The following is a 9,370-nucleotide window of genomic DNA, read 5'->3' as shown; positions in this document are numbered from 1 at the left end:
TTCGCATTGACTTTGTTCACAATCGACTGAAAACGACTGAACATCAAGTCAATGCTCTCACCCGGCTCCTGTGTGAAGTTCTCATATTCACGCCGGTGAGTCTCGAACAGTCTGGCCTTCACTTGAGGTGTGCCCTCATGGTAGTTCTCAAGGCACGTCCAAATCTTGTGGGCTTCCTGAAAACCCTGGACGCGTGAGAACTCTGCACGAGAAACGCCAGCGAACAGGGCATTGACAGCCTTGGCGTTAGCCTCGTGCTCAGTCACTTGAAGAGGAGTGAACCGAGCAGCAAGCATCACGTAAGCATGGTTCTTGGTAATATTCCAGACCTCGGCTCCCATGCTCTGCAAGAAGGCTCTCATGCGAACCTTCCAGTAGGCATAGTCCACGCCGGAAAACACCGGATCTTTCCAAGACTCGTCATGGTCGCCAAGTGGTTTTCGAACCGGTTAAGGTACTGAAAACCTCAACCAAGCTCTAATACCAATTGAAGGACCGGATAGGCGACCCGAGGGGGGTGAATGGGAGCCTTTAAAAAATTCTCAAAGATAACAAGGCCTATGTCCCAAATTCAACCCGGCGCACCTCTCTTCTAACCGCCAAAGTGACGCACGCTAACAAGTAACGAGTTCACCCTAGGAGCGGTTAGGAAAATCTCGATGCAACACGGAAACCGAGATTAAGCAAAACGCCGAAAGCTCGAGACTAAGCGGAAGCCAGCAATAAATAAAAGGCTTGAGCAAAAGCTGCCACGAACACCTCACTTGACCAGCATTCGAAAAGATTTGACAATTAACGCTTTTCAAAATCAAGACAAAGCAAAACTTAACCAACAGGCCGATCACAAAATTTCACCAACAGAGCTAGAGCTAAATATTATAAAAGAGAGCTCACAACTATACAAAGTAAGCAACAATGACGAGATTCTAAAAGGGTCTATTTAGATATTGCTTAAACAAGAAACAAGTGCTGCCAAAGGTGCTGGTCGACACAAGCTAACAAATAAAGCACAAGCAATAAACTAAAGGATCCTAAAAAGATAATCTAATCATTCGTCACTGTAGCATGATGGAGACTTGTCACAAGAATTTAACCTGAGTGCTCGTGCGCCTGAGCTGCCAGCTGCTGTCGGCTGCCTTGGCTGCTGTAGAGGAAAAGCTTCGAACACCTTGCGGGCGTGGAGAAATAGATGCTGTTCAAAGCTCGGTGATTCCTGCCGGTTACTGCCTTCCTGCTGTGCGCTTGCTTGGCTCCTGTGGGGATGGCAATTCCAGCCGCGGATGCGGGTATCCGTGGATTTTAAACCCGATGGATGCGGGTGCGGGTCTGATATTTCACCCATGGGTGGATCCGCACCCGCATATTGCAGGTGCGGGTGCGGGTGCGGATTTGAGATTCCACCCGCGGGTGGACCCGCATCTGTCCGGAAAAAAAAGCACAACCCAACCTACTTATATAAAGTCCATTCCAACTATCCTAACTACAAAATGAGCACATAACTTATGAATTTATTGTTAGTTTGTCCTTATTACTTTGAACTAATGAATTTGTTGCTAGTTTGTTCTTATTACTTATAGAAATGTGTTATTTGACTGTTTAAATTGATGAATTTGTACATTTTTATTATATCTGTTGTTAGACCCGCGGGCACCCGAAACCCGCCCGAAATCCGCGGGTGCGGGTGCAAAAATGCACCCGCGGCCCCGCGGGTTTGCTCGCGGGCGGGTTTTTTCCAATCCCACGGGTTTGCCTGCGAGCGGGTTTTCGCCAAACCTGCACCCGCACCCGCACCCGCGGGTGCCATCCCTAGCCTTCTGCTCTAGCAAGCCTAGTGCCCAGCGCCTCTCTCCATGTGCTGCTGCCACCGGTGCCTGTGCTCTGCGCCGGCACCTGTCCGGCGACCTACACCCTGCGCCAAAAACCGAGAGCCCCTGCTGCGCGTGCGCTCCCAGGATTTGCCACCCCAAGATCCAGCGCCGACCAGACCACCCTCAAGACCTGCGCAAGAACAAAAACCGAGCAACGGAAAACCAAAGGGGAAGCACAAAATAGATTCAAACCAAAAGCCCAGAGGGCTCAGGAGGAAAGGACCTTCATTCCCATCGAATCCATGGTACAAGGTCTCAAATTTCCATCACAAAATCCTAACCCTAGGTGGGGAGAAGAGGGAGGAAGATGAAGGACAGGGAGGGGGCGACGGGAAGAGCACTTCTGCTCTGGGCACCAGGCAAGGGAAAAAAAGGAGAGAGAGAGAGGAAGGGGGTGAGGGGGTTTTTAACCCAACAACTCTCACCCAAAAAGACTACATTACCCCTAAACTCAAATAAACACTAGAAAGCCCGTAGGGGCAAAACCGGAAAAAGATACAAGGACTCATCCGCAGGTCGAGGTTCTCTCTTCGAGTCGAAGTCTTCTCCGCGATGCCGCCGTGTGGATGAAGCTCCGGTCCACGGTTTTGGAGGGTCCAAGGCGCCCTCCACGGCAACTCTCCGTCGACACTCGACGCCCGTGTACCTGCAATCCAAAGACCAAGCGCACGATCACACCGCACGATTGACAATTCACTCATCACAAGCAGGATAGAGTACTCAACATTCCTCAAAACCTTTGGTTCAAAGCAGCACTCCTGTCTGCCCTCTGGCAATCAGAAATGAAAATGCATTTGGACACAAAGTTCAGCCAATCAGCACTGCAGATGTTGCAAAGCCCAACGTTTGCAGTGGTAAACGTCCCGGTTTGTCCTTCAGATTGAGGCTTAACAATAGCATGGCCAGCACAGCACAACCACAACCAGATGCAGTGCTCAATTGAATTCACATTGGAAGGATGTGCTGCCGTTCATGTACAGATTTGCCAGATTGTTGATTTCGTTTATTCTTCAGTCAATGATGCTAGAGACCTTGCAGATTAGAGACCGTGCACCAGGAACTGTTTCCAGTATCATCGGGACTGGAAGATCGCAGTTCCCAGGATCTTCATGTAGTGCGCTGGGCAACATAATACTTATGAGGACAGACAGGGATATTAATAAGATTCAAAAAGGACAAATAAAGTCAGTCAAAAAGTCCATAAAAGCCTTGGATTCAGACCCGATTAGGAAACACAGACAAAGAAACCGATTCAAACTCGAGCCTTTTCAGTTGACGAGTGAACGCAACCGACTCGGATACGAATGGCTGCCACGCCACGCCGAGTTCCTCACGTCTATATATTTGATCGATCGCCAAGGGACCGCAGCTACTCCAAGTCCAAGCACAGCAAGATCGGTAGGCACACGCCATGGCGATCGCGGCGGCGCACTGCCTCGACGAGGACGAGGAGGAGATGATCGCGGCGCTGCGGGAGCTGGTGGAGGACGGCGCCGACGACACCCGAGTTCTGGGGGAGGATCTAAGGGCCCTGAGGTCCAAGGCGGCGGCGCTGGAGGACGCCGGTGCCCTCACCCCGGAGTCGTGGGACTGGGCGGAGAACGTCGAGCGCGTCGCCCGGCGGGCGGCGGAGACGATGGCGGAGCAAGAGGGCGACATCGTCCAGCGAGCCCTGCCGCTGCTGTCGCGGCGGCCGGGCGAGGAGGCGTTCGTGGCGGCGCTGCGGAGGCAGGCGGCGACGGCGGGCGCGCTTGCTGCTGCTGGGGCTGGCCACGTAAGCGTACTGACCATCCACGTCATCGTCCAGTTTACGTCGTTGGCCGTCGTTTGCATCCTAGATTGTGCCGCGACCATGAGTCCATGATCTTCAGAAACATATCAGAGAAACAAGTAAGCATTTATCCCAATGGATGAAACGAATTTCAGGGTACTGAATGGGAGCATCAAACGATTTAGCAAAAATCAGGTGATGCAATGCTTGCTCCAACTGGAAGATGCTACTCTTCAGTTTCAGTCAGGGTACAAGCTCTTCACAATAGACATTGTGCACTGAAATTTTACACATCCATGTAGTTACATCAAATTACGAGAGTGCAGCTCTCCAGTGTGTATGTGTTTAAGAGAGAAAAAGTGAGAATGCAGTTGATCGAGTGCACTGGCCAGAGCTGCCAAACAGTCACCAGCCAGCTGCTGGTTGGGATGAGCCCAAAAAGATTGCAATTTTGTATCACCATTTCACGATGTTGCTGAAGAATTCAGAGTTATCTTCATGCAGACAATCCCGTTTTAACCTTATGAATAACATCTTCATCAATATGATGATATGTCCCCATCGTTCCCAGATAAGAAAAGGTATCTTTTTTAGGCACCACATGACCTTCCAAACTAACTCCTTCCTCCTGCTTACTGCAGCCTGCACTATTGAAGCGAGAAACTAATAAACTTGGTGAAGAAGATTTATAAATACACAATCACAAACAAAATATACAATGTACTAGCATTGATTGGTGGCATGTGCCCGGAACCGTTCTAATCTAGCCTTGAAATTATATTGTAAATTATTATCTGCGTGGCACTAACAGCATTTTATCAGCACGCTAGCTGCAGAAACATGAGATCTTTTCCCTGACAAGACGACCCAGAGATGGATATGTCATGTCCTCTCCCTGCACTAACAGCATTTTATCAGCACGCTAGCTGCATTTTATCCATGTCTTCTTATGGCAGATAGGGTTACGCAACACACTCGTGCTGTTCTGAGAGAGAGAGGGCCTGAAACTAGATAAAGAGAGACAGGATTGTGCTGACATTGATTTGACCTTCAACCTTACAAATTAGAGACCTTGCACTATGTAATTGAATCAGATCATCAGAACAGAATGCAGATGATCTAGGGCATTTCATCCTGCCTGGCCATTGATTGTACAATGCCTGAAATGAAGTTTAAGCACTGACCGCAGCCAACAAATAATCTCCAGCTGTTTGCAAGAGAAAGATCAGGTTGAGCCCAAAAGGTACCGATTTCCTGTAGCCATTTTACTTGCATGCCACTTGCTGTAAATTCAGGGATGAAAAGCCCATCACTACATACACAAGGTGAAAATTCCCATAGTTCCTCAAATTCACACCAAAATAGCTCCTAGCCACCCTATCTAAAAGAGTAAAAGTAACACTACTTCGTATCAAACAAAAACTCTTGTTTCCACATGAACAACAGTATTGAAGCTAAAAGAAATACTGTTGACTAACAATGCTAACATCTGATCTACTTTGATCTCAAGCATCCACCAGGTAGTAAGAATTTGAACTTGTCTGCATTCTTGATCAAATAGGAAGGCAGATGCACGGCAGATGCTGACTTCGGTATCGGCCCCATCTTCTTGAAGAGGTCTCTGAATGTGTACTCTTCAGGTAGCATGTCAAACAGGTCCTCCCCATTGCATATGATCTTCTGAATTCTGTCTGGATTTAGGAAGCTTTGCTGTTTCACTCTGTCTGTGTGGCTGTACGCCTTCATCTTGAAAATAAACTCCTTGATGTCCCTGAAGCAGAAACTGCAGTGCCAACCCGAATCTGCCAGAATTAGGTTGCTCTGACGGGAGTGCCGATATAATGTACGCTCATTGAACACATGTGCCGATGCTCTCCAGCTGTTGTCGTCCACAGGAAATTCAAAGGAGTACATATAGTTCTTCATCTCAAGGTGCATGACTGGTGGTATTCCATCACACCACTTGAGCAATTGCACAGTCTCGGGGCTAGGGATCTCATCAGCATCAGCCATGATCAGCGCATCACCTGCAGCAATACCTGATCTTCGTATCAACATGTTAAGTGAACGACGATGATAGGCCTCGACATTGAAGGGGTGCCTAAGATGATCAGTATCCAGTTCTCCGATAGAAAGCATGTCATAGACTATCTTTGATCCAGCAAATGCAAAACTGCTGATGTTTTCATAAAAAGAGAGTGACTTGGGGATACCGGTGAAGGTGGCATTGGCCTCAAGGATGACAAACCTATCAACATATGGAAGGAGCTCACGGTAACGGATTTCCAGAATGTCAAGTTCATTACTGAAGAGGACGGCATCAAACACACGCCGTGGGGAGGGAAGGATGCCCCAGCCATGGAGCTGGCACAGCTGGGGCATAGAGATATTGGGAGCATAGTAGTGTGGAATGCGGGTGAATGGTGTAGGTGGTGTGTCCCACAGAGGGCGCAAAAGGTAGGAGATACTTTGGAAGTACTGGGTGACAGCAATAACAGACACAGAAAGAATCAGAACAAATGGTATCAAGAACTTGAAAGGCAGAATTTTTTGTCTGGTTACAGGTGGATGGGGTAAGTCTCGGGCCATGAGATGGTCTTGCGTCTATGACAAAGAAAGAAATGAGTGAGTCTCTTGGAAGCATAGGAGAGTGCTCCAAATACTATATCTTGCTTGGGTGTGTGGAAAATGTCCAGATCTGAATGTAATCTGCATTTGCAAGACAAGACAGAAAAGTAAGCAAAAGGAGTCAGATATATATAACGGAACCATGCAACATACCACAAAATCAGAGAAAACCAACACATTGGTAAGATTGCTAGCACAGGAAGGAAAATGACGAGACAAGTTACAGCTACACGCATTCCCTTCTAAATTTCTCATGGAATTGGCAATGTGCTTAACATCTAAAGAAAGCTAAATGGTATGGAGTCATGGGTCAGAACATCCCAGCAATAAATGATCTTAACAGCATATATCACTGCATTGTTGTTACTGAGAAAACATAACAACATCTGGCATTAAACATGATCTTAACAGCACATCTGCTTATAATAACCAAATGGAATCAAACAATTTAGGACTAGCCAGATATGATGCAGTACATCGGTGAAATGACAAGCGGGCACTATGAAAGATGCTTTCCATCTCAGCGGCACAAGCAAGAGGCTACCACCTTTTGGCCAAATCAAATGCAAACTGGGCATTCCTATTCAGTAATCTGCAGTATGGGATAGACCCTGATTAAAGACTACACAGGCATTCATTTCCTTCCTGCAATCCAATCCATTCAGGATCATGCCTGAATGGCAACGCAAAAGGGAAAACTCTAACAAAACGCATGCGTCGTGCCGCCGCCTCCATTGGTTGGCATCTAATCTGAACTAAACCAAGCTCGGTTCCTGCCCCCTCCACCTAAAGATCCGAAATTTACAGAGCAATATGCCAAAAAAAAGGGCTAGAAAGGGAGCACGCACTGGGTGCCCAAGAACAAGGGCAGCGAAGTCACCTCAAGGAGGAAGAAGAAGAAGACGAAGAGGCGAAAGGAGAAGACGAAGACCAAGGCGGAAAGCCCCCGCGCGCTCCGCTTCCTCCGCCTCCTCTACACCGCTCGCTCCTCCGCCTCCGGTCTCGCTGGCTCATTTAACCCCTCCTCCGCCCCTCGCCTCCGGCCTCGTCTCATGTAACCCCCCTGTCCCCTCCTCGACTCCTCCGCCAATCTCTCTGCAGCCGCCCGCCTATTTCTGTCGCGTGCTCCTCCGATCGCCTCCGTGGAGGTGGAGGAACGCCGCTGCTAAAATTGGGCACCGACTTTGCTGTTGGCTAAAAAAAATCGAGGCTTTCGCTTTTACGGGAGAGGAACCTCGGTGGATTTGATCTCGTGGGATATGCGATGAGTGTGCTTTGCTTTGCTTTGCCTTGCGTGGCTCGTCGAGCTTTTTTTTGGGGCGCGGGCGCGGGCGCGGGCGTGGGCGGCAGGCGGCGTCGGATTCTCTGCGTGGATGTTGGGTGTAGAATCTCGTGTTCTCCGTGGTGGAACCGACCACACAAACACAGATGATGTTCCCACGTGGAGCTAGTTTTTTTTTTTTTTGAAATTCTCATGCGTCCTAAAGTGCGAATAACACGGTTTTATCAACAGAAACGGTGATCTTTAAGCATCTAGACAGCTTCTGAAAATATATAAAGAATCAATAATATGCAAAACTTATTGCTCATCTAAACACAATGGGTCCACCGCAGTGGCGGAGCCAGAGTCCGCCAGGGGGTGCTCAAGCCCCCCCTACCACTTAGCTTCCATGGAAGCCCCCCTACAAATTTTGTGGAGGAAGAAGAAGAAAGGAGAAAATTTTGAAGAGAAAGAAGAAACGAGAGGAGGAGGAAGAAGGAAAGGAGAACCCCGTAACTCTGGATCCTGGCTCCGCCGCTGGTCCACCGTACATATGTACATGCACATATGCTAACAAATTGTTCCGTCTTCATTTGGAGAAAATGTTCCGATATTTCGGAAAATAAACAATTTTCATATTAGATCTCGCTTTGTTGCATTAATTCTATGCAACACAAAAGTTCTAACGGGTCTAGATTTAGAGATTTTTTTTTTTGAAATTTTGAAGGAAACAAAAAGAGCTCTTGTCAACTCACATAATGTCCTTCTACCACAACACGTACGGCAGAAAGTTTTTCCACCTCCTGGTGTACCACATTACACCTTAGGCGGGACACTGAATTTTGCTCCTGCGTATATTTTGGAAAAACACACACTAGATGGGCCGTATCAGCCCATTTTGTCTCATTTCTTTGCTGGGCCTTCACCGATTCACATGTTAAGAGAGTGGCCCAGTTTCCCAAGGAAAAGGAGTTAAGCCTGGACCTTTGGTAGCGCCCCCCCCCCCCCCCCCCCCCCCAAAGCCATGGCCCCTTCCTGCCTACCCCTAAAATACAAAAATAATGTATTTATTGATCACAACCAATTGTCTCTTCAATTCCAAGCAAAACTGTCTCAACTCAATATCTTGTACTACAAAGATAAGACGTTTGGGATAGTGAAGTGGTGTTGGATGCTGTTCTGAGTAGAAAGCAAAAAAATCCTAGAGGAAATAAAAATTTAGAGGAAACTATCAACAAGATAGAATGCTTCTACAATTTCCACTTAGGCCATCGCATATTACATCATTGCAGTTTTCACTTAGTCTGGAAAAGTTAGAGAGTTGATAATAATCAGCTTTCCAAGTGGGTACTGCAAGAGACCAGATCCTGGCCACAAACTTTCAAACTGAAATTTAAAAAAGATAAATCAAGTCAACCATATGAACACAGATCACAGGCAAGATGAGGTCACTTCAGGCATGAAGGAGCAAGAATTAGTCAACTAAAAGAATCTTGCTTTAAGCTCTGTGAAATCAAAATAGTTGAAACCCTGTGAGCAACAGCAACCAGCATATGCAAATGCAGTTCAGCATGCTCGCTCCCATGGCGGTGCCAGCCAAACCAGGTGGATACACATATTTATCCTCACCGTCTGCTCCAGTGTCCCTGTCACCTCATTTCCCAGACAGGAGCTTGCATTGGCATTGCATGCATGACATCTTTTTTTTTTCTCACACCATGACATCCTAACCACCAGAAAGATCGAGGTCAAGCACAAACACAACAGGGAGATGAGCTAGCAATTAATCATATGGACTATGCATAACATGGTCACCATTTTAGATGGTGAGGTAGCAACCAG

The 9,370-nt window shown here is 47.5% G+C and overlaps 1 protein-coding gene across 1 annotated transcript; it reads right to left on the bottom strand.

Annotated features, from left to right (window-relative positions):
• Positions 1–4,869: 4,869 nt before the first annotated feature.
• On the bottom strand, positions 4,870–7,581 carry LOC120700115 (beta-1,4-mannosyl-glycoprotein 4-beta-N-acetylglucosaminyltransferase-like). The gene is made up of 2 exons (XM_039984301.1): positions 7,148–7,581; positions 4,870–6,348 (listed from the first exon to the last, which is right to left on the bottom strand). Exon 2 carries the CDS (start codon positions 6,226–6,228, stop codon positions 5,134–5,136), a length of 1,095 nt encoding a protein of 364 aa, XP_039840235.1. The 5' UTR covers positions 6,229–6,348; positions 7,148–7,581; the 3' UTR covers positions 4,870–5,133.
• Between the last annotated feature and the right edge of the window lie 1,789 nt (positions 7,582–9,370).

The sequence above is a fragment of the Panicum virgatum genome, chromosome 3K (assembly GCF_016808335.1).
Source record: "Panicum virgatum strain AP13 chromosome 3K, P.virgatum_v5, whole genome shotgun sequence".
NCBI classification, from domain to species: domain Eukaryota; kingdom Viridiplantae; phylum Streptophyta; class Magnoliopsida; order Poales; family Poaceae; genus Panicum; species Panicum virgatum.
Note: the sequence above shows the minus strand (reverse complement) of the source record. Positions and strands in the feature narration are given on the sequence as shown.